This window comes from Hyla sarda, chromosome 4, assembly GCF_029499605.1.
Source record: "Hyla sarda isolate aHylSar1 chromosome 4, aHylSar1.hap1, whole genome shotgun sequence".
Classification (NCBI taxonomy): Eukaryota; Metazoa; Chordata; class Amphibia; order Anura; family Hylidae; genus Hyla; species Hyla sarda.
Window position 1 is genome coordinate 21996285 of NC_079192.1, and position 25414 is coordinate 22021698.

The 25414-nt window shown below is 51.9% G+C and overlaps 1 protein-coding gene across 2 annotated transcripts; it reads left to right on the top strand.

Annotated features, from left to right (window-relative positions):
- Positions 1-60: 60 nt before the first annotated feature.
- On the top strand, positions 61-24164 carry CTC1 (CST telomere replication complex component 1). 2 transcript variants are annotated; one of them, XM_056569087.1, is made up of 24 exons: positions 61-191; positions 261-382; positions 1653-1911; positions 2057-2259; positions 6862-6997; positions 7112-7399; positions 7994-8122; positions 8202-8428; positions 8509-8683; positions 8761-8913; positions 10521-10629; positions 14227-14308; positions 14400-14691; positions 14771-14860; positions 17054-17155; positions 17237-17298; positions 17376-17473; positions 17551-17713; positions 19423-19494; positions 19616-19760; positions 19967-20028; positions 20101-20266; positions 20347-20473; positions 23990-24164. In XM_056569087.1, exons 1-24 carry the CDS (start codon positions 162-164, stop codon positions 24145-24147), a joined length of 3450 nt encoding a protein of 1149 aa, XP_056425062.1. In that variant the 5' UTR covers positions 61-161; the 3' UTR covers positions 24148-24164. The 2 variants fall into 2 exon arrangements, with proteins under 2 accessions (XP_056425062.1, XP_056425063.1); XM_056569088.1 differs by lacking the exons at positions 20101-20266; positions 23990-24164 and having other exon boundaries at positions 20347-20445.
- The last annotated feature ends 1250 nt before the right edge of the window (positions 24165-25414 follow it).

The following is a 25414-nucleotide window of genomic DNA, read 5'->3' on the forward strand; positions in this document are numbered from 1 at the left end:
GGCAGCCGTGAGTGCACTTCACAATTTGAACGCTAGATGGGCACGTGAGGCCGACAAACGCTTCCGCCAATAGGTGAGGCTGGTTGATGTCGTCGCTTCCGTCTTCCGCCAGGACTTTTCATTAGTTTGTAAAGGATGGAATAAAGTTGTGTTCGGTTTCTATGGAGACCGGGGCCCCTGAGGGGGCGCAGGTGGGTGTCAGCCGTGTGGTGGGGGTGATGACCGGAGCCTCCGTGTGCTGAGCCCTTGTCTTCTTACAGGTCTCCTCCTGGCTGCAGGCGGTAGAGGCGCACGTCCTGGAGCAGCTGAGAGACGGGGCGGCGGGGAGAGAACTCATCCCATACCTGAGGAGCCTGAGCCCCCGGCTGCCTGTCAGCTACAGGTACCACCTTGTGTGTCCTAGAGGTGCAGGTCCAGTGCCCCCAGTATTAGTCCTAGAGGTGCAGGTCCAGGGCCCCCAGTATTAGTCCTAGAGGTGCAGGGCCTAGTGCCCCCAGTATTAGTCCTAGAGGTGCAGGCCCAGTGCCCCCAGTAATAGTCCTAGAGGTGCAGGTCCAGGGCCCCCAGTAATAGTCCTAGAGGTGCAGGTCCAGTGCCCCCAGTATTAGTCCTAGAGGTGCAGGCCCAGTGCCCCCAGTATTAGTCCTAGAGGTGCAGGTCCAGTGCCCCCAGTATTAGTCCTAGAGGTGCAGGCCCAGTGCCCCCAGTATTAGTCCTAGAGGTGCAGGTCCAGGGCCCCCAGTAATAGTCCTAGAGGTGCAGGGCCTAGTGCCCCCAGTATTAGTCCTAGAGGTGCAGGCCCAGTGCCCCCAGTATTAGTCCTAGAGGTGCAGGTCCAGGGCCCCCAGTATTAGTCCTAGAGGTGCAGGTCCAGGGCCCCCAGTAATAGTCCTAGAGGTGCAGGGCCTAGTGCCCCCAGTATTAGTCCTAGAGGTGCAGGTCCAGGGCCCCCAGTAATAGTCCTAGAGGTGCAGGCCCAGTGCCCCCAGTATTAGTCCTAGAGGTGCAGGTCCAGGGCCCCCAGTAATAGTCCTAGAGGTGCAGGTCCAGTGCCCCCAGTATTAGTCCTAGAGGTGTAGGCCCAGTGCCCCCAGTAATAGTCCTAGAGGTGCAGGCCCAGTGCCCCCAGTAATAGTCCTAGAGGTGCAGGTCCAGGGCCCCCAGTAATAGTCCTAGAGGTGCAGGCCCAGTGCCCCCAGTAATAGTCCTAGAGGTGCAGGTCCAGGGCCCCCAGTAATAGTCCTAGAGGTGCAGGCCCAGTGCCCCCAGTAAGGGGTCAGTATGTAGCAGTGCTGTGTCCCTCCTGTAGGGGTCAGTATGTAGCAGTGCCGTGTCCCTCCTGTAGGGATAAGTGTGTTGCAGTGCTGTGTCCCTCCTGTAGGGGTCAGTGTGTTGCAGTGCTGTGTCCCTCCTGTAGGGGTCAGTGTGTTGCAGTGCTGTGTCCCTCCTGTAGGGGTCAGTATGTAGCAGTGCTGTGTCCCTCCTGTAGGGGTCAGTATGTAGCAGTGCTGTGTCCCTCCTGTAGGGATCAGTATGTAGCAGTGCTGTGTCCCTCCTGTAGGGGTCAGTGTGTTGCAGTGCCGTGTCCCTCCTGTAGGGGTCAGTGTGTAGTTGTACTGGCTTTCAGTAATCTCTCTCTTGTCTCTTCCTAGTTTTACCCCGATTTCTCAGCTCCTCGCCCTCCAGCACTCGCCCTGTGTCTCCCTCCTGGGTTGGGACACTGAGCAGTTCCAGCAGTGGAGCTCAGATGGTTTGGGGCACAGGACAGAATCCAGCAGTGCGCCCCCCGCCATACTGCCACGGGCACGCCTTCTTCTGGTGGGGTACATCACAGACCAACGCACTGAGGGGAACAGAGAGCATGATGGGAACCTGTATATCCGTGATGCCAGTGGCTGTGTGCCCTGTGAGGTGAGATGCCAGCCTGACTGTGGGCACCCCATTTCATATTTCACCAGAGGGGCCACAGTCAGTGCTTATAACCCCTGCTTTACCTGAAGGTACCACAAGGTGGCGCTGCTCCTGAACACTCATATTACTCACTATCTCTGTGCAGGTGTCTGAGTTTGATTGCTCATGTCTGGGATCACTGGTCTTCTTCCCCTGCTGGACTTATATCCCTATTCATCAAAGAGCAGGCTATGTGGAGGCCCTGTCACCCCCGAACCTCATCCCCCGGCCTCAGGGCCCAGCACAAGCCCCAGAAGATTCCTCCTCATCCATCACTCCTGAGGCTGCGCATAGACTTCTACGAGACAGGTAATGGACTGAGGGCCTCTACAACTCCTCCTCCTCTTGATCCTGCAACCTCTCCTCGCTCCTCCTCCTCTTTTTGGTCCTGCAGCCTCTTCCTCCTCCCCTTGTTACTCCTACAGACTCTCCTTCCTCCTACTCTACCTGATGGTCCTGCAGCCTCTCCCTCCTCCTCCTGTTGGTCATGCATCCTCTCCCTCCTCCTCCTGTTGGTCATGCATCCTCTCCCTCCTCCTCCTGTTGGTCCTGCAGCATCTTCCTCCTCCTCCTCCTCCTGTTGGTCCTGCAGCCTCTCCCTCCTCCTCCTGTTGGTCATGCATCCTCTCTCTACTCCTCCTCCTGTTGGTCCTGCAGCCTCTCCCTCCTCCTCCTGTTGGTCCTGCAGCCTCTCCCTCCTCCTCCTGTTGGTCCTGCAGCCTCTCCCTCCTCCTCCTGTTGGTCCTTGGTCCTGCAGCCTCTCCCTACTCCTCCTCCTCCTGTTGGTCCTGCAGCCTCTCATTCCTCCTCCTCCTGTGTGTCCTGCAGCCTCTCATTCCTCCTCCTCCTGTTGGTCCTGCAGCCTCTCATTACTCCTCCTCCTTTTGGTCCTGCAGCCTCTCATTCCTCCTCCTCCTCCTGTTGGTCCTGCAGCCTCTTCATCGTCCTCCTCCTGTTGGTCCTGCAGCCTCTCACTTCTCCTCCTCCTGTTGGTCCTGCAGCCTCTCACTTCTCCTCCTCCTGTTGGTCCTGCAGCCTCTCACTTCTCCTCCTCCTGTTGGTCCTGCATCCTCTTCATCCTCCTCCTCCTCCTCCTGTTGGTCCTGCAGCATCTTCATCCTCCTCCTCCTCCTCCTGTTGGTCCTGCAGCCTCTTCATCCTCCTCCTCCTCCTCCTCCTGTTGGTCCTGCAGCCTCTTCATCCTCCTCCTCCTCCTCCTCCTGTTGGTCCTGCAGCCTCTTCATCCTCCTCCTCCTGTTGGTCCTGCAGCCTCTTCATCCTCCTCCTCCTCCTCCTGTTGGTCCTGCAGCCTCTTCATCCTCCTCCTCCTCCTCCTGTTGGTCCTGCAGCCTCTTCATCCTCCTCCTCCTCCTCCTGTTGGTCCTGCAGCCTCTTCATCCTCCTCCTCCTCCTCCTGTTGGTCCTGCAGCCTCTTCATCCCCCTCCTCCTGTTGGTCCTGCAGCCTCTTCATCCCCCTCCTCCTGTTGGTCCTGCAGCCTCTTCATCCCCCTCCTCCTGTTGGTCCTGCAGCCTCTTCATCCCCCTCCTCCTGTTGGTCCTGCAGCCTCTTCATCCTCCTCCTCCTGTTGGTCCTGCAGCCTCTTCATCCTCTTCCTCCTGTTGGTCCTGCAGCCTCTTCATCCTCCTCCTCCTGTTGGTCCTGCAGCCTCTTCATCCTCCTCCTCCTGTTGGTCCTGCAGCCTCTTCATCCTCCTCCTCCTGTTGGTCCTGCAGCCTCTTCATCCTCCTCCTCCTGTTGGTCCTGCAGCCTCTTCCTCCTCCTCCTCCTCCTGTTGGTCCTGCAGCCTCTTCCTCCTCCTCCTCCTCCTGTTGGTCCTGCAGACTCTTCCTCCTCCTCCTCCTCCTGTTGGTCCTGCAGACTCTTCCTCCTCCTCCTCCTCCTGTTGGTCCTGCAGACTCTTCCTCCTCCTCCTCCTCCTGTTGGTCCTGCAGACTCTTCCTCCTCCTCCTCCTCCTCCTGTTGGTCCTGCAGACTCTTCCTCCTCCTCCTCCTCCTGTTGGTCCTGCAGCCTCTTCCTCCTCCTCCTCCTCCTGTTGGTCCTGCAGCCTCTTCCTCCTCCTCCTCCTCCTGTTGGTCCTGCAGCCTCTTCCTCCTCCTCCTACTCCTGTTGGTCCTGCAGCCTCTTCCTCCTCCTCCTGTTGGTCCTGCAGCCTCTTCCTCCTCCTCCTCCTGTTGGTCCTGCAGCCTCTTCCTCCTCCTCCTCCTGTTGGTCCTGCAGCCTCTTCCTCCTCCTCCTCCTGTTGGTCCTGCAGCCTCTTCCTCCTCCTCCTCCTGTTGGTCCTGCAGCCTCTTCCTCCTCCTCCTCCTGTTGGTCCTGCAGCCTCTTCCTCCTCCTCCTCCTGTTGGTCCTGCAGCCTCTTCCTCCTCCTCCTCCTCCTCCTGTTGGTCCTGCAGCCTCTTCCTCCTCCTCCTCCTGTTGGTCCTGCAGCCTCTTCCTCCTCCTCCTCCTGTTGGTCCTGCAGCCTCTTCCTCCTCCTCCTCCTCCTGTTGGTCCTGCAGCCTCTTCCTCCTCCTCCTCCTCCTCCTCCTGTTGGTCCTGCAGCCTCTTCCTCCTCCTGTTGGTCCTGCAGCCTCTTCCTCCTCCTCCTCCTGTTGGTCCTGCAGCCTCTTCCTCCTCCTCCTCCTGTTGGTCCTGCAGCCTCTTCCTCCTCCTCCTCCTGTTGTTCCTGCAGCCTCTTCCTCCTCCTCCTCCTGTTGGTCCTGCAGCCTCTTCCTCCTCCTCCTCCTGTTGGTCCTGCAGCCTCTTCCTCCTCCTCCTCCTGTTGGTCCTGCAGCCTCTTCCTCCTCCTCCTCCTGTTGGTCCTGCAGCCTCTTCCTCCTCCTCCTCCTGTTGGTCCTGCAGCCTCTTCCTCCTCCTCCTCCTGTTGGTCCTGCAGCCTCTTCCTCCTCCTGTTGGTCCTGCAGCCTCTTCCTCCTCCTGTTGGTCCTGCAGCCTCTTCCTCCTCCTCCTCCTGTTGGTCCTGCAGCCTCTTCCTCCTCCTGTTGGTCCTGCAGCCTCTTCCTCCTCCTGTTGGTCCTGCAGCCTCTTCCTCCTCCTGTTGGTCCTGCAGCCTCTTCCTCCTCCTGTTGGTCCTGCAGCCTCTTCCTCCTCCTGTTGGTCTTGCAGCCTCTTCAACCTCTTCCTCCTCCTGTTGGTCCTGCATCCTCTCAATCCTCCTCCTGTTGGTCCTGCATCCTCTCAATCCTCCTCCTGTTGGTCCTGCAGCCTCTCAATCCTCCTCCTGTTGGTCCTGCAGCCTCTCAATCCTCCTCCTGTTGGTCCTGCAGCCTCTCACTTCTCCTCCTCCTGTTGGCCCTGCAGCCTCTCCCTTCTCCTCCTCCTGTTGGCCCTGCAGCCTCTCCCTTCTCCTCCTCCTGTTGGTCCTGCAGCCTCTCCCTTCTCCTCCTCCTGTTGGTCCTGCAGCCTCTCCCTTCTCCTCCTCCTGTTGGTCCTGCAGCCTCTCCCTTCTCCTCCTCCTGTTGGTCCTGCAGCCTCTCCCTTCTCCTCCTCCTGTTGGTCCTGCAGCCTCTCCCTTCTCCTCCTCCTGTTGGTCCTGCAGCCTCTCCCTTCTCCTCCTCCTGTTGGTCCTGCAGCCTCTCCCTTCTCCTCCTCCTGTTGGTCCTGCAGCCTCTCCCTTCTCCTCCTCCTGTTGGTCCTGCAGCCTCTCCCTTCTCCTCCTCCTGTTGGTCCTGCAGCCTCTCCCTTCTCCTCCTCCTGTTGGTCCTGGAGCCTCTCCCTTCTCCTCCTCCTGTTGGTCCTGCAGCCTCTCCCTTCTCCTCCTCCTGTTGGTCCTGCAGCCTCTCCCTTCTCCTCCTCCTGTTGGTCCTGCAGCCTCTCCCTTCTCCTCCTCCTGTTGGTCCTGCAGCCTCTCCCTTCTCCTCCTCCTGTTGGTCCTGCAGCCTCTCCCTTCTCCTCCTCCTGTTGGTCCTGCAGCCTCTCCCTTCTCCTCCTCCTGTTGGTCCTGCAGCCTCTCCCTTCTCCTCCTCCTGTTGGTCCTGCAGCCTCTCCCTTCTTCTCCTCCTCCTGTTGGTCCTGCAGCCTCTCACTTCTCCTCCTCCTGTTGGCCCTGCAGCCTCTCACTTCTCCTCCTCCTGTTGGTCCTGCAGCCTCTTCATCCTCCGCCTCCTCCTGTTGGTCCTGCAGCCTCTCCCTTCTCCTCCTCCTGTTGGTCCTGCAGCCTCTCCCTTCTCCTCCTCCTGTTGGTCCTGCATCCTCTCAATCCTCCTCCTGTTGGTCCTGCAGCCTCTCACTTCTCCTCCTCCTGTTGGTCCTGCAGCCTCTCCCTTCTCCTCCTCCTGTTGGTCCTGCAGCCTCTCCCTCCTCCTCCTCCTCCTGTTGGTCCTGCATCCTCTCCCTCCTCTCCCTCCTCCTCCTGTTGGTCCTGCAGCCTCTCCCTCCTCCTCCTCCTGTTGGTCCGGCAGCCTCTCCCTCCTCCTGTTGGTCCTGCAGCCTCTCCCTCCTCCTGTTGGTCCTGCAGCCTCTCCCTCCTCCTCCTCCTCCTGTTGGTCCTGCAGCCTCTCCCTCCTCCTCCTCCTCCTCCTGTTGGTCCTGCAGCCTCTCCCTCCTCCTCCTCCTGTTGGTCCTGCAGCCTCTCCCTCCTCCTCCTCCTGTTGGTCCTGCAGCCTCTCCCTCCTCCTCCTCCTGTTGGTCCGGCAGCCTCTCCCTCCTCCTCCTCCTGTTGGTCCGGCAGCCTCTCCCTCCTCCTCCTCCTGTTGGTCCTGCAGCCTCTCCCTCCTCCTCCTGTTGGTCCTGCAGCCTCTCCCTCCTCCTCCTGTTGGTCCTGCAGCCTCTCCCTCCTCCTCCTGTTGGTCCTGCAGCCTCTCCCTCCTCCTCTTCCTCTTGGTCCTGCAGCCTCTCCCTCTTTCCTCTCCAGTGACCTCTCATTTTCCGGCTTTTCTCCCTCTGCAGGTGTCAGCCCCGAGGATCCCGAGTGTCAGTGAGCGGTCAGCTTTCATCTGTCACATCACTGGTCACCATTAGGAACAAGACCTTCTTCTTCTTATTCCTGCAAGATACCAGACAGTCTGTATCTATCATTGTACAGGTGAGTGTCCCGCCCTACAGGGGGAGGAGACTCATAGCTTCTATCTGTATCACCCTGCAGGGGGAGGAGACTCATACCAGCTGACTTTCTCTATATTTGTATCTTATATTGCAGGTTCCATCCAAGCTTTCCTGGTATCACATGTTACATGTCGGTGACACGTATGAAGTGACCGCGCTCGCAGTGTCTTGTCTTCGCGGGTCACATCAGCAGGTGTTTGCCGTGACCTCCTCGTCCCTTCTTATCTCACGGCCCCAGCTCTCTCCATTTTGTTCCTCTACCCCCATCATGGAGAATTCAGAAAAAGTAATAGAACAAAGTGAAATTAAAGCGTCACCTAGTCACCCCCAGGAGCAAGTTCCGGGAAGATGGAGTAAAGAATCCAAGACTTTAACTTACAAGGTGAGGAGTGGAGACTGTAGTGTCTGTATTAAGACTGTAGTAAGCCTATTTGTTACATAGTGGGTTCTTACCATATTGTATCGTTTACTTATCTTCTAGTGCAGTGTTTTCCAACCAGGGCGCCTCCAGCTGTTGCAAAACTACAACTCCCAGCATGCTGGAAGTTGTAGTTTTGCAACAGCTGGAGGCGCCCTGGTTGGAAAACACTGTTCTTTACACCAGGGCTAGACAAATTCCAGGCGCCAAGTTGCCATGCGAAACTACTCATAGTTAAAGCATGTATATTGCGCGGTACATCCGCTCTAAGTGGCATCTGCCATACATATGGCCCCACAGTAAACAGACATATACCACTAAGAGCAGATGTACCGCATGGTGTACATCCATTTTACTATGAGAAGTTTAGCATGGCAACTTGGCACCTTCGGCTGCCTGGGGATGCTGGAAGTTGTAGTTTTGCAACAGCTGGAGGCATTTTAATAGGGAAACACTTCTCTAATGGGTACCAATGTCTTGGTTGAGGTCAGTGAGAGTGCCCTTTGTCATATCTGCTGCATCTATTTCTGATGTTATACAAGGTTTTCTCTCTCCCAGGGGGTCATCACGCGGGTACTGAATGCCCCAGCGGGCTTGTACGAGCTGGACGGGGCGCTGCTTCTCTGCACGGCATATACGCAGCTGCGGAACGGTGGTAGAGGCCTGAGAGTTGGTGCCAGGGTGGAGGTGAGGTAACCTAACAGGTGAGGTGTAGGACAACGTATGACACTGCTCATTCATAGCCCGATCCTGTTTTTTTTTTTAGGTCTGTGACGCCCACCTGCAGCAGTCTCCCAGCCCTCTCTCCCCCAGCCTCGTCCTCTCTTGCTGTCTCAGAAGCCGGGTCAGAATATGCGACTTCTCTCGTCTTGACACCCCGTGTTTTCTGTCCCCTGGATCCGGTAACTTATATCTGCACCTCCTGTTCCGCTACCGGCTGCGGCTGCCCGAGTACCTGTGGGTATGCCACATCATGGACAAGCTGCAGGAGAAGTAAGTGACCACCTCGACCTCATCTCAAGTTGTGGGTTCTATACAGTGTGTGATAGTTTTGTAACCTTTGGTTCTTTCAGACTGTGTCCCCGTCTGGTCAGACAGACCTGCATCACCCGTCCCCTCAGTAATGGAGCTGAAGGTCCTGCAGAGAAATTATTGTCCTCTACATTGTCTTCTTGGCCCAATGGGAGGAGTGAGAGGGATTTACAGGAGGAGATGATGGCGGACCTACATGACTGTCCACTGAGGGAGGTAAGTGCTGCGGGAAGGGGCAAGAGATGATGGGGTCGGTGGCCATGATCTAATGATCTTCTCATTGTTTCCCTCAGTACTCTCCGCTACCTCCTCCCTGGTGCCTCCCTCCGCTCTCTCTGTTTCCCTCTCTGGTCTGTTCCTCACCGAACCTTCAGGCAGAGGAGTCCAATCGCCGTCTTCACTGGTCCCATTACTCACTGAAGTCTGGAGACCTGACCCCTCCTCATGTGAGTATTAAAGCTGTTTCGGTGTGATACATGGGAATCAAGAAATTACACTTAAAGGGGTACTCCAGGGAAGTAAAAGCTCTAAAGCCACCACACTATCTGGATATATTACCTGTAAACCATCCTGCCTGATATGCATGGCTCCTGTGGCCTCTGTTGTCTTCTCGGGATGCTTGATATTCTTTACCGTCTTTCCCTCCCCTTTCCTACATCTCCCAGCAGTCATTGCAGCTTTACTCTGCTAGCCAGCTCACTCTCCCAGAGCAGCCCCCATCCTCCTGCTCTGAGCAGTAGAGAGAGATTCAGTGTGTGACTGGCTGAGGCTGCACACACCTCCAGTTATAAGCACTAAAGAGAGCCTGACTCATCAGGGCAGGGCAGAAACCACATGGTCTGTGTCTCTTTGGAGGGTTGGGGGCTGCTTTCAGAGAGATTTGGACAGAGACAGAGTAGATGGCTGGATGATGTCGTTCCCTCAAACTGCCCCCCCCCCCCCCAAAAGTTCATTTCCTGCAGCCTACAAAATGAATGTTGTCTCGGAGCTTAACCCATCTTGCGGTGCTGCCCGAGACATTACTTCACAAGTCAGGTGCTGAAAGGGGGCTTGGCTGCTTTGTTTGTTGTGTGCTAGGCCAGCCCCATGATAATGTTACCAGCCCACATGTGCATGCATTAGTCATCACACAGATCCACAGCTTGTGTGTCAGGTGATGTTGGGCAAGTCATGTGATCAAAGGGATCGTGGCTGTGCTGCAATGGGTGAGGCGTCCAATGTGTTTGAGGGAAATAAGTAAACTTCTACCTTGAAACAAAGGAAGTTGCCTGTTACCAAAAACAAGGCCAGCAGCGTGATGGGGGACACAGGACACGGCCATTTACCACTAACATAAGCACAGTTCCTTGGTAAACATGTCCATTACTGTATGACCCTTAATTACTAAAGTCACCTTATGTTGGATAACCCCTTTAAATGGGCACTGTCAGATACAATAACTTTTGATATATTATAAATCATGCAAAAACAGTATGTTTTGCTTTCATCAGAAATGTTTCAGTATTTCATATTGAGAAAGCCAGTCAAAAAAATGACCACTAGGGGCCCCCTGCCTCCGGGGACACATACCAGTCCTGCAGTGTCCAGTGGTCATCGACACATGGACACCATGAGTGATTGACAGGGCTGCAGGCAGGTCCAGAGCTGCTGTGCTTGCTCCTGGCCCTCTGTGAGTCAGAGCAGAGTGAGAGAGGGGGAGGAGTCATCACAGTGAGGAGAAGAGAGGGACACGGGGGGGGGGGGGGGGGGGTGGATCGAACAGGTACCATTTGAGGAGATATTCAGAAAAGGGGTGATGCAAAACTTTGTCATGCTCCCCTTTATCAGCCCTGTCTATTATAGTATATAGCTAAAACAAGCTAACAGAGCGCTCCATAGCGTAGAATCACCACTGTAGGGTTCAGATTAGGGTAATAAGAGACCCTTACCAGAGGCGGTTGTGTGAACTCCCACACAACAGCCCGAGGTGACTTTTCTGTAGTGTGTATGGGAGCCTTTGGATGCAGGTGTGGAGATGGTGCTTGCACATGTCACATCCCTCTTCTCCCCGCAGGTTCTTCTCGGTGTCCTTCAGGCCTCCTCCTCAGGATCTCTGCTCTTAAAGGACCAGTCCTCTTCTCTCACCTGCCTGATTTTGCCAGCTCCTCCAATCGTCTGGATAGGTATGTGTCCCCTGGCTTCTAGTTTGTTACTGGCATGCCATTAAAGGGGTACTCCGGTGAAAACCTTTTTTCTTTTAAATCAACTGGTGGCAGAAAGTTAAACATATTTGTAAATTACTTCTATTAAAAAAATCTTAATCCTTCCAGTACTTATTAGCTGCTGAATGCTACAGAGGAAATTCCTTTCTTTTTGGAACACTGATGACATCACGAGCACAGTACTCTCTGCTGACATCTCTGTCCATTTTAGCAACCGTGCATAGCAGATGTATGCTAAGGGCAGCATGGTGGCTCAGTGGTTAGCACTGCTGCCTTGCAGTGCTGGGGGACTTGGGTTCAAATCCCACTAAGGACAACAATAAATAAAGACTTATTTTTATTATTATAATGTCAGCAGAGAGAACTGTGCTCGTGATGTCATCAGAGAGCATTCCAAAAAGAAAAGAATTTCCTCTGTAGTATTCAGCAGCTAGTAAGTACAGGAAGGATTAAGATTTTTTTAATAGAAGTCATTTACAAATATGTTTCACTTTCTGCCACCAGTTGATTTAAAAGAAAAAAGGTTTTCACCGGAGTACCCCTTTAAAGGAAATGCAATTTTTTTTTTTTTTTTTCAGAGGTTAAATGTTTTCAAAATTTTTTTAAATATGAAAAAAAAATTACTTGTCACAAAATATGAAAAAATAAATAACTTGTCATATTTCCCACTGTTGACCAGCAGAGGGAGCTAACATGAGGAACCTGAGGAAGGCAAACCTTGTCTTGCTCGTCTACCTTCCTCTTTTGTCTGTGTGCATAAGGAGAGGGGGAGGGGTTTTATATTTTTTTACAAGTTCCACTGCGTGCACCATTTTGTTGGTGTTTAAAGAGTGGTAAAGAACAGACTACTGGATGTCACCTCCAGAGCAGGGTCTGTGGAAAAATAAATGATGGTCCAACTAAACGCAAACCGGATGGAATAGCAGCCGCTGCCAGATGCTGTGGTAGACATGCTGGGTCAGTATGCCTTCAATTTTGAATAAATCCCCAACAGTGTCACCAGCAAAGCCCCCCCCCCCCCCCCCACCATCACACCTCCTCCTCCACACCATCGCACCTCCTCCTCCACACCATCGCACCTCCTCCTCCACACCATCGCACCTCCTCCTCCACACCATCGCACCTCCTCCTCCACACCATCGCACCTCCTCCTCCACACCATCGCACCTCCTCCTCCACACCAGCGCACCTCCTCCTCCACACCATCACACCTCCTCCTCCCACACCAGCACACCTCCTCCTCCCACACCATCACACCTCCTCCTCCCACACCATCACACCTCCTCCTCCCACACCATCACACCTCCTCCTCCACACCATCACACCTCCTCCTCCACACCATCACACCTCCTCCTCCACACCATCACACCTCCTCCTCCACACCATCACACCTCCTCCTTCACACCATCACACCTCCTCCTCCACACCATCACACCTCCTCCTCCCACACCATCACACCTCCTCCTCCCACACCATCACACCTCCTCCTCCACACCATCGCACCTCCTCCTCCACACCAGCACACCTCCTCCTCCACACCATCACACCTCCTCCTCCCACACCAGCACACCTCCTCCTCCCACACCAGCACACCTCCTCCTCCCACACCATCACACCTCCTCCTCCCACACCATCACACCTCCTCCTCCCACACCATCACACCTCCTCCTCCCACACCATCACACCTCCTCCTCCCACACCTTCACACCTCCTCCCCCACACCATCACACCTCCTCCTCCACACCATCACACCTCCTCCTCCACACCAGCACACCTCCTCCTCCACACCAGCACACCTCCTCCTCCACACCATCACACCTCCTCCTCCACACCATCACACCTCCTCCTCCACACCATCACACCTCCTCCTCCACACCATCACACCTCCTCCTCCACACCATCACACCTCCTCCTTCACACCAGCACACCTGTGAAGTGAAAACCATTTCAGGTGACTACATCTTGAATCTCAACAAGAGAATGCCAAGAGTGTGCAAAGCAGTAATCAAAGCAAAAGGAAGAACCTAGAATATGACAGATTTTCAGTTGTTTCACACTTTTTTGTTATGTATATAATTCCACATGTGTTACTTCATAGTTTTGATGCCTTCAATGTGAATCTACAATTATCATAGTCATAAAATAAAGAAAACTCTGAATGAGAAGGTCCAAACTTTTGGTCTGTACTCTGTGTGTGTGTGTGTATGTGTATATATATATATATATATATATATATATATATATATATATATATATTTGTTTTCTGTATTTCTCTGATTATTGCTGATTTAGGCAGCACAGACCCTTGGACACCGCTCATATGAATGATTCTGCGCTTACAAGTTCTAATAGCAGAAATCTCTGGTGCCAAAAGGGGTTTAGTTTATCGGTACAAATCAATGTTAAACCATCATTGTGATCATTGTCATCCATATTGCATCTATTACAATTTACTTTCACCAGATAACCCCCTTCCCCCTTTAAGTAGGTCCCTTGTCTCCCAAGTGAACGGAATGGCAGAACAGCATGTATGCTCAGCCGTATAATTTACATCAGTGTTTTCCAACCAGTGTGCCTCCAGCTGTTGCAGAACTACAACTACCAGATTTGGAGATCGATGGGGTCCAAAAGGCCGGAAAGCCTTTGGTTGTCCGTCCTCTTGGACCCCATCAATCTCCAAATCTGTGCCCCTCGTGCCGTATTCGGGTATCTCCCATAGTCAGCGCAAGTAGTGTGATCGCGGGGGTCCCATCAGTCAGACACCCTTCCTATATGTCCAGACATTTATCTCCTATAATTGGTGACAATAAATGAGACCTCTAAGGGATGGAGAGTACTTGATGTCCCGTATTAGCCCACTGTGTGAGTTACTAGTCCATGGTGTCCTATTTTTTTGTATCTGGGTCTGGTCAGACCCCTCCACTCAGATACTTCTAACCTATATCCAAACTGTTGACCCACAGCGTATGCAAAACTGAAAAAAAGGCCCTATATTATGGATAGGCAATAAGTTCTAATCTTAGGATATCCTCTTTAAAGGGGTACTCCACCCCTAGACATCTTATCCCCTATATGAAGGATAAGATGGGGACCCCCGATGGAGACCCCCCCCCCGTGATCTCGGCTGCGGCACCCCAGACATCAGGTGCAAGGAGCGAACTTCACTCCGTGCTGGATGACTGGCGATGCGGGGCGGAGACTCGTGACGTAACGGTAACGCTCCGCTCGTGATGTCACGGCCACACCCCCTCAATGCAAGTCTATGGGAGGGGGCGTGACGTTCCGTCACGCCCCCTCCCATAGACTTGCATTGAGGGGGCGTGGCCATGACATCACAAGCGGGTGCGGCCGTGAGGTCACGAGCCTCCGGTGCTGAACCCGATGCTCCAAACGAACGCCAGGTGGAGCAGGGAGACCGCGGGGGTCCCCGGCATTTGGATAGGGGATAAGATGTCTAGGGGTGGAGTACCCCTTTAAAGACCCCTCCTCTGAGGTAATGGCCGTCTATCTCTACCACTAGTTTGGGTGTTCATGTTGTCTGTGGACTTGTTTCTGTAGGCAGCGTCCTCAAGGTTGGTACCTATCAGCTGGTGAAAGAAAATATCCAGTTTAAGGATGATGATGAAGATGAGCGCAGCAGGTAAGTCTCTCCATGCCCCCCCGTCTCTCCATACCCCGTAGGTGCCGGCCTCCTTATTGCCATCTTGAGGTCCTGCCTTCTTCTGTCCTAGGACTTACGCGGTGTTCCTCGCTCAGGACGTGACAGTCCTGCACTCCTCCCATTCCTCACCTTCTTGTCCAGTTCCAACATCTGAGGTTCAGCCAGCGGTTAAAATACCACGACTGGAGGCTTCCTGGGCACAGCGCCACCTAGTGATAGAGAGTATGGAGGGGAGGTGTGTGAGACCCGGACATGACAAGGAGCTTCAGTTTCGGGCTACAGCTTCATGGGTGGACATGATGGGGTCTTCTCCTGGAGTAGAGGACAAAGATTCCAGGAGACTGGAAAAAAGTGTCACTAAGGTCTGAGGTTCAGGAGCCATTGTCCTGTATTCTGTGTTATCTCCAGGTCCTCCGGGTAACGTCTATTGTCCCTGTGCAGGTTAAAATGATGTTCTCTTCATCTTCAGTCCGGTGGTTTCATTTCCTCCAACCCAACAGATTGTATCGTATGACGGCAACAGGAGAGACGGTGAGAGGCGCTGTGACTGTATCACCCTGCAGGGGGCGCTGTGACTGTATCACCCTGCAGGGGGCGCTGTGACTGTATCACCCTGCAGGGGGCGCTGTGACTGTATCACCCTGCAGGAGGCGCTGTGACTGTATCACCCTGCAGGGGGCACTGTGACTGTATCACCCTGCAGGGGGCGCTGTGACTGTATCACCCTGCAGGGGGCGCTGTGACTGTATCACCCTGTAGGGGGCGCTGTGACTGTATCACCCTGCAGGGGGCGCTGTGACTGTATCACCCTGCAGGGGGGCGCTGTGACTGTATCACCCTGCAGGGGGGCGCTGTGACTGTATCACCCTGCAGGGGGGCGCTGTGACTGTATCACCCTGCAGGGGGGGCGCTGTGACTGTATCACCCTGCAGGGGGGCGCTGTGACTGTATCACCCTGCAGGGGGGGCGCTGTGACTGTATCACCCTGCAGGGGGGCGCTGTGACTGTATCACCCTGCAGGGGGGCGCTGTGACTGTATCACCCTGCAGGGGGGCGCTGTGACTGTATCACCCTGCAGGGGGGCGCTGTGACTGTATCACCCTGCAGGGGGGCGCTGTGACTGTATCACCCTGCAGGGGGGCGCTGTGACTGTATCACCCTGCAGGGGGGCGCTGTGACTGTATCACCCTGCAGGGGGGGCGCTGTGACTGTATCACCCTGCAGGGGGGCGCTGTGACTGTATCACCCTGCAGGGGGCGCTGTGACTGTATCACCCTGCAGGGGGGCGCTGTGACTGTATCACCCTGCAGAGGGGGCGCTGTGACTGTATCACCCTGCAGGGGGGCGCTGTGACTGTATCACCCTATAGGGGGCGCTGTGACTGTATCACCCTGTAGGGGGCGCTGTGACTGTATCACCCTGCAGGGGGCGCTGTGACTGTATCACCCTGTAGGGGGCGCTGTGACTGTATCACCCTGTAGGGGGCGCTGTGACTGTATCACCTTGCAGGGGGCGCTGTGACTGTATCACCCTGCAGGGGGGCGCTGTGACTGTATCACCCTGCAGGGGGCGCTGTGACTGTATCACCCTGCAGGGGGCGCTGTGACTGTATCACCCTGCAGGGGGCGCTGTGACTGTATCACCCTGCAGGGGGGCGCTGTGACTGTATCACCCTGCAGGGGGGGCGCTGTGACTGTATCACCCTGCAGGGGGGCGCTGGGACTGTATCACCCTGCAGGGGGGCGCTGGGACTGTATCACCCTGCAGGGGGGCGCTGTGACTGTATCACCCTGCAGGGGGGCGCTGTGACTGTATCACCCTGCAGGTGGGGCGCTGTGACTGTATCACCCTGTAGGGGGCGCTGTGACTGTATCACCCTGTAGGGGGCGCTGTGACTGTATCACCCTGTAGGGGGCGCTGTGACTGTATCACCTTGCAGGGGGCGCTGTGACTGTATCACCCTGCAGGGGGCGCTGTGACTGTATCACCCTGCAGGGGGTGCTGTGACTGTATCACCCTGCAGGGGGCGCTGTGACTGTATCACCCTGCAGGGGGCGCTGGGACTGTATCACCCTGTAGGGGGCGCTGTGACTGTATCACCCTGCAGGAGGAGGAGACTCATATATCCTTCTATATATATCACCCTGCAGGAGGAGGAGACTCATAGCTCCTTCTATATATATCACCCTGCAGGAGGAGGAGACTCATAGCTCCTTCTATATATATCACCCTGCAGGAGGAGGAGACTCATAGCTCCTTCTATATATATCACCCTGCAGGAGGAGGAGACTCATATATCCTTCTATATATATCACCCTGCAGGAGGAGGAGACTCATAGCCCCTTCTATATATATCACCCTGCAGGAGGAGGAGACTCATAGCTCCTTCTATATATATCACCCTGCAGGAGGAGGAGACTCATAGCTCCTTCTATATATATCACCCTGCAGGAGGAGGAGACTCATAGCCCCTTCTATATATATCACCCTGCAGGAGGAGGAGACTCATAGCTCCTTCTATATATATCACCCTGCAGGAGGAGGAGACTCATAGCTCCTTCTATATATATCACCCTGCAGGAGGAGGAGACTCATAGCTCCTTCTATATATATCACCCTGCAGGAGGAGGAGACTCATATATCCTTCTATATATATCACCCTGCAGGGGGAGGAGTTTATCTCCCTCCCAATATTCACATTTCACCATTTATTTCTCTTTTCAGGACTGGGGGATATTTGATCGCTTATCTGCTCCTCCCCTGGATATTGTCGGAGCTCCTCGACGTCTCCTGGTTCCCCCTGACTGGACACTAGAAGACGTAGAGGTGACTTGTCTGCGCTGTTGGTTTCTTTGCGCGGTGTCCTCAGGGTGTACACCCTATGATGTGTCTTGTCTGTGTATTTAGCCCACAGCCTCCTCACTAGACCCGCCTGACGTCCTCTCTGTAGAAGATGCTCTGAAGGAGAGGTGAGTTGCTCCTTAGACTGGGCCTTGTGGTTCGGTTGATGTTTGATCCTCAGTCATGCGGATGGTGTCTCTTCCAGCTCCGGTGGGTCTCTGCTGACTGTGACTGGCGTGGTGTCTAGCCGCTCCATATGTGATACCCAAAGTATGAGGACAGCGCCAACCAACATGTACAGAGGTAAGTGTCTTTAGTGTCATTCTGTTGCCTCGTCGTGTACTATGTCCATGTATATCATGTCCTGTCCTCCTACACAGATGGGTTCCTGCCTCCCGGAGCCGCCATCAGAGTGAACCTAACACAGTCCCAGAGCCGTTCATCTGTGTCTGTTTATCTGGATGTCTCTGGTGGCTCCTACCCTTTGGGACTTCTCCCAGGGACCACAGTAATGCTGCAAGGCTTGGAGAGGAAGGTGTCCAGGTATCGTACCCATACAGCCCCGGTAATTGCTTGAAATGATAAAATTAACTTATGCCTTTAACATAATGTATGGACACAGTGACCTCACCAGCAGAATAGTGAGTACAGCTCTGGGGTATAATACAGGATATAACTCAGGATCAGTACAGGATAAGTAATGTAATGTATGTACACAGTGACCTCACCAGCAGAATAGTGAGTACAGCTCTGGAGTATAATACAGGATATAACTCAGGATCAGTACAGGATAAGTAATGTAATGTATGTACACAGTGACCTCACCAGCAGAATAGTGAGTACAGCTCTGGAGTATAATACAGGATATAACTCAGGATCAGTACAGGATAAGTAATGTAATGTATGTACACAGTGACCTCACCAGAAGAATAGTGAGTACAGCTCTGGAGTATAATACAGGATATAACTCAGGATCAGTAATGTATGTACACAGTGACCTCACCAGCAGAATAGTGAGTGCAGCTCTGGAGTATAATACAGGATATAACTCAGGATCAGTACAGGATAAGTAATGTAATGTATGTACACAGTGGCCTCACCAGCAGAATAGTGAGTACAGCTCTGGAGTATAATACAGGATATAACTCAGGATCAGTACAGGATAAGTAATGTAATGTATGTACACAGTGGCCTCACCAGCAGAATAGTGAGTACAGCTCTGGGGTATAATACAGGATATAACTCAGGATCAGTACAGGATAAGTAATGTAATGTATGTACACAGTGGCCTCACCAGCAGAATAGTGAGTACAGCTCTGGAGTATAATACAGGATATAACTCAGGATCAGTAATGTATGTACACAGTGACCTCACCAGCAGAATAGTGAGTGCAGCTCTGGAGTATAATACAGGATATAACTCAGGATCAGTACAGAATAAGTAATGTAATGTATGTACACAGTGACCTCACCAGCAGAATAGTGAGTACAGCTCTGGAGTATAATACAGGATATAACTCAGGATCAGTAATGTATGTACACAGTGACCTCACCAGCAGAATAGTGAGTGCAGCTCTGGAGTATAATACAGGATATAACTCAGGATCAGTACAGGATAAGTAATGTAATGTATGTACACAGTGACCTCACCAGCAGAATAGTGAGTACAGCTCTGGAGTATAACACAGGATATAACTCAGGATCAGTACAGGATAAGTAATGTAATGTATGTACACAGTGACCTCACCAGCAGAATAGTGAGTACAGCTCTGGAGTATAATACAGGATATATCTCAGGATCAGTACAGGATAAGTAATGTAATGTATATACACAGTGACCCCACCAGCAGAATAGTGAGTACAGCTCTGGAGTATAATACAGGATATAACTCAGGATCAGTACAGGATAAGTAATGTAATGTATGTACACAGTGACCTCACCAGCAGAATAGTGAGTGCAGCTCTGGAGTATAATACAGGATATAAATTAGGATCAGTACAGGATAAGTAATGTAATGTATGTACACAGTGACCTCACCAGCAGAATAGTGAGTGCAGCTCTGGAGTATAATACAGGATATAACTCTGGATCAGTACAGGATAAGTAATGTAATGTATGTACACAGTGACCTCACCAGCAGAATAGTGAGTACAGCTCTGGAGTATAATACAGGATGCAATTTGGTATCGGTACTAAGTATTGTACTGTGTATGAACAGCTGTTGCTGATATTTCTGTCTTTTCTTACTAAGGTCTGGTAGAGTCTATCTCCGCAGTGTTCTCACCACCCATGTGAGCATCTTGAGCCCACCAGCAGAGCACAGGTAGAGTTTCCCATTAAAACCCTTGCAAAACTACAAGTCCCAGCATGCCCGGACAGCCAACTGGTTCTGGAACAGCTGGATGCACGAACGCTGACATTGACGTTGTCCTCTGTATTTTCAGTGAGAATGTCGCTGCTGCCCCTCTTGTGTTGTTTAAGCAGCTAACAGGGACCCCGACTCCTCAGCGTGCCCTGTGCTGCGTGTCCTGTGTCCTCAGCATGACGTTACACTGGGACTGCTCCGCGTGCGGCAGCGCATTCATGAAGGTACGCCTGCGCTGCAACATTACTTCCCTTAGAGCAGTGTTTCCCAACCAGGGTGCCTCCAGCTGTTGCAAAACTACAACTCCCAGCATGCCCGGACAGCCTTTGGCTGTCCGGGCATGCTGGGAGATGTAGTTTTGCAACAGCTGGAGGCACCCTGGTTGGGAAACACTGGCTTAGAGTCTAATTTTTTTTTTTTTAACCTTCAGGGCTCCTGTGAACGCTCACCGTCCTGCACCTCCCAATCTGGGATCTTCAGAGCCAAAGCCTGGTGAGCAAGACGGTCTTATGTGGAGCAGAGGAGAGCGCTACAAGGGTTAACCTGTTCTTGTCTGTATCTCAGGGTAAAGGCAGAGGATGGATCTGGAGAGGTGCAGCTCTTCCTTCAGGATGAGCAGGTCTCATTGATGCTGGGAATCTCCCGCAGCCTCTGGGAGGCTCTGCAGGGGCGGGTCCTGTCTCAGGGGAAGGTGGTGGTGAAGAGCCGGGGGAGGAGCAGCGAGATGCCGGTACGGGTACAGGCCACCAGCACGGGGTGTGACTGACTGAAGATGGTGCTTAGAAAACTTAATCCATTGTTTTTCTGCAGAGCGACGAGTGCAGCAGAGACCCCCTGGTAGACCACCTAGCCTTCCTGATGTCCCGTCCGGCCATCGCCCGACCCATAGTCCTCACATTCAGGCAGCGTGTGGACGCCGCAGGAGCGGTAACTTCAGGTGAGACTCCTAATACAATGTACGCTCATCATAGCTAAGTTGGGAGCTTTATGGTCGGGGGTCCTAATCATAGTACCCGGGGTCTCAGTCAGGCCGCCCGGTGACTCTCCTCCATGTCTCCGCATTTCTGCTCGAATTTCCTGCGCCCGCCCGGAAGTCATGTGCCCGCCGGGAATTGTAGTCCCCCTCCCAGCTCCTCACAGTCAGTGCAGTGCAGCTCAGACTACACTTCCCAGAGACGCTGTGAGTCCGGACATCTCTCCACGCCATCAGGCATTGGAGTTGGTTACTATGGAAACGGCATTGCGGTATGTGAAAAATTCATACCGTAAAGAAAAAAAAAACACCGATATTCGGTATGAACCATTATGCCGCCCAGCGCTAACCGCGCAATTTTTTTTATTCCAGCACAGTTGCATCCGTGTGTTTTTTAGTTCTCTAATTTGGTCATGTTAACACCAGTCTGACAGATTTTTCACTGTCTAATGGTTACAACAAGATGTCAGATTTTGACTTCACGTAAATTAAAGGATGACATCATCAGATTCAATATTTCTGCATTTTCCAAGCACTTTAGAGACAAACATGGAGGCAACAAAAAATCATTACGAGTGATGGGTATAGAAAAGGTTAAACGACCTATCGGGGGGGGGGGGGGGGACATAAAAAGGCTCCTCCTAAACAGAGAATCCTTCTGGATGTTTTTTCTAGAAACCAGGGAACCCAATGGTTTTAATTTAAGACAAGATCTCATTTTAACATATTAAAGGGGTACTCTGGTGAAAAAAAAATGTTTTTTATCAACTGGTGCCAGAAAGTTAAACAGATTTATAAATTACTTCTATTAAAAAAATCTTAATCCTTCCTTTACTTATTAGCTGCTGAATATTAAAGCGGAAATTATTTTCTTTTTGAAACACAGAGCTCTCTGCTGACATCACGAGCACAGTGCTCTCTGCTGACATCTCTGTCCATTTTAGGAACAGTCCAGAGCAGCATGTGTTTGCTATGGGGATTTTCTCCTACTCTGGACAGTTCTTAAAATGGACAGAGATGTCAGCAGAGAGCACTGTGCTCATGATGTCAGCAGAGAGCTCTGTGTTTCAAACGGAAAAAAATTTCCACTGTAGTATTCAGCAGCTAATGAGTACAGGAAGGATTAAGATTTTGTTATTAGAAGTAATTTACAAATCTGTTTAACTTTCTGGCACCAGTTGATTTAAATAAAATAAAAAAAAAGAATAACTTTTTCATCGGAGAACCCCTTTAATGTATAATGTTATTATGTTAGTTCCTGTCTCAGAATAGTGTTATTATTATATTCAGTGTTGTAAATGTTTTTTGCATTTTTGATAGTCGAATCTATCAGTGTGTTAATATTAAACCGGGTATCCATGTAACATTAGTGGGTGCAGGAAATAACTCCTCTCCAGTTTGGATTCCATGCCACGTTTTAGCTTTGTCTAGTATACACCTGTAACCACCATGTGACCTATTAATATGCCATGACTAAGGGGACTCTAGCCCGAAACGCGTAGGCGACTACACTCCTGTGTACCAGTTTTATTTACATGCCTCAATAAATTGGATGTTTTACCTGCTATCCTGGTGCTGGATATTTCCTATTGTTGACATCATCAGATCCCTCCCAGCTCCATCTGCTATGTCTATGGGATCAGGATTAGAGATGAGCGAACTTACAGTAAATTCGATTTGTCACGAACTTCTCGGCTCGGCAGTTGATGACTTTTCCTGCGAAAATTAGTTCAGCCTTCAGGTGCTTCGGTGGGCTGGAAAAGGTGGATACATTCCTAGGAAAGAGTCTCCTAGGACTGTATCCACCTTTTCCAGCCCACCGGAGAACCGGAAAGCTGAACTAATTTATGCAGGAAAAGTCATCAACTGCCGAGCGGAGAAGTTCGTGACGAATCGAATTTACTGTAAGTTCGCTCATCTCTAATCAGGATATATAGTCGTTAGAGTTGAGCGAACTTACAGTAAATTGGCTCGTAGCGAACCTCGCAGCTCAGCTGTTCATTACTTTAGTCTGCGTAAATTAGTTCAGCTTTCCAAGGGCTCCAGTTGACTGGGAAAAGGTGGATACAGACCTAGGAGACCTAAGACTGTCAACCCGGACTTTTTCAGGCAACCAGAGCCCTTGGAAAGCTGAACTAATTTATGCAGACTAAAGTAATGAACAGCTGAGCTGCGAGGTACGCTACGAGCCAATTTACTGTAAGTTCGCTCAACTCTAATATTATACACCTCCCCTCCTAGCTCTATCTGTATACTGCTGCTGTCATCTCTATGGGATCAGGATATATATAGTAGTTATACACCTCCCCTCCAGCTCTATCTGTATACTGCTGCTGCTATCTCTATGGGATCAGGATATATATAGTAGTTATACACCTCCCCTCCAGCTCTATCTGTATTCTGCTGCTGCTATCTCTATGGGATCAGGATATATATATAGTAGTTATACACCTCCCCTCCAGCTCTATCTGTATACTGCTGCTGCTATCTCTATGGGATCAGGATATATATAGTAGTTATACACCTCCCCTCCAGCTCTATCTGTATTCTGCTGCTGCTATCTCTATGGGATCAGGATATATATATAGTAGTTATAGACCTCCCCTCTAGCTCTATCTGTATACTGCTGCTGCTATCTGTATGGGATCAGGATATATAGTAGTTATACGTCTCCTGTGTTCACACTGTTTCGTGCAAAATATGGTAAAAACGGGTCATTGTTTCCATGATTTTGTAAAATTGCTACAAAATGAGCTAAAAATGCATAAAAAAAATGTGTAAATAATGCAGTAAGTGTTAAACATGTGAACGTGAAATCTTTATAAAACACCTATATTGTGATTTATAGGTCAAATCACTTTCTCCTTGTGACAATATTTCTCTGAAAATGCACTGGACATAGTGTGAACTGCTACAACATACTTGAGTCTAATCAGTGCACCTGGGCGATCTCCAGCAGCATGATAACCAGGTGCATTGATGAGACTACACCCCCTCTAAAGGCAGAGTATTCATGGGAAATGTAGCAAATGCAGCAAAAATGCAACATGTGAAAACATTTTTTTTTTTGGGGGGGGGGGGGGTATAACAACACTATATCCTGGTCCCATAGAGATTGCAGCAGTATACAGAGAGCAGGAGGGGATTGAGCTAGCAGGAGCAATGTAATGGGTGATGATGTCCTCCTGTAGTTGCTCTTTATTTTATTTTTCTGTGGGTCAGACTGGACCAGTTACAGTAATGAAACGCCTGGATGCAGCTGTGCTGGAATGAAACAGATGGCGCTGTAGGACTAGTGATGGTGAGTGAGCATATGGGCTTACACCTTGGCCAATCAGCTGTATAATGGAGCCAAGAAGTTTGTGCATAGTCTTGCTACCTCATTCAGGTGAACAGCATAACCCTGCACATTATTTTTGGCTGTAAAACTTGTCCTCACCTTGTCCTTGAATCTATACCTGTTTTATACTGATCCTCCAGCCTCATCACAGCTGACGCGCTTCACACGGTTGGAAAGGGAATACATCACCCGCATTCCGGCAGCCCCTGTGGTTACTTGCCTACAGCTACAGCAGGTGGAGCCTCGGACCCTGTGTCACATGATTAGGGATCGCGGCCGGTCGGCAGATTGTCAATAGCAATAATGGATATTTGATACATTGTAAATAAATTATTTTATACTTTACACGCTGTATTACTTTGTGTTTATAAAGAGGAACTTCAACGAAAAGGCACAATTATGGGCCACAAGAGGGCGCAAAATGCCACTAAATGGCCTGAGCCCAGCAGCAGAGTGTTTTTTTTTTTTTGTTTTTTTTACACACACACACACCCCCACCCACACACCCACCCACCCACACACAAGCGTGGTAGCAAGGCGCCATGCACTGAAGATCTCCGCATGATCCCCAAAGATAGAATGGCTAGGAAGCCCACAACATGTCCCTCATGCAGGGACACTAAGGAATGCTCATGCGGCAGCCCTAGGAGCGGCGATGGTATGGAGAAACGCGCTTAGAAGCGGGTACTAAGGTGCCAAGAGCGGGCCGGACTGGAAGAACTCCCGCTAGGTTGTAGCTTAGGGAGGCCGAGTCACATGCTGGCTCAGGGGAAGAAGAAGGGTGGCCATCTGCCGCCATAACCCTGAACTCCCGCCGATCCCCGCAGTAGGGGAAAACATAGCTGGCAGAGAGGAGGAACAGCAAGTGTGCAGAGGTGAGCCGGAAAAGAACATCTGTGGAGGCAGCCGCTGCAAAAGGCCGACGCCTGTCCTCCACAGGACCTAGTATGCAGACACAAAGCCCTTCCATGAGACCCTGAGCAAGCCCTGCAATAAAGGACAGAGTCCCGTTTTTAATTAAAGAGGAGGGGGGAGGGTACATACTCACCTCAGGCGTCTTCAACCTGCTTATGGCCATGCTGCATCATACCCAGGGCCGGCCTGGCCTACCGGGATACTAGGAAATTTCCCGGTGGGCCACCGGCCCTGGGGCCGATTTGAGATGTGGCTGAGTTTTTCCCTTCCAGCGGTCGCCATCAGGGCTGGATCATCATTGGCGCCCATGGAGCGCCTGCTCCGAGCCCCATGCCTGCAGGGAGCCCCCGTCACATTAGGGACATCCCTTTTTCCTGAAAAATCTTTTCGGGACGCAAGGATGCCCCGGTTACCTCTCTGTGGCCCTGCATTAACTTTAAAAACGCAGGGGCCGCGGGGAGGTAGCGCATTCAGGGACGTCACTGACGTCCCGGGCGTGCGCAGATAGGATCGGATCAATGAGGAGGACGCGTGCATGGTAAGTGACCAGCGGCACATCATCTTCAATGTTCCGACCACCTCCGGTCCCGGGACCTACTGCTATGGCCCATAGGAGCAGTGGACGGAATACTAAAAGTGGGGCAGTAAAC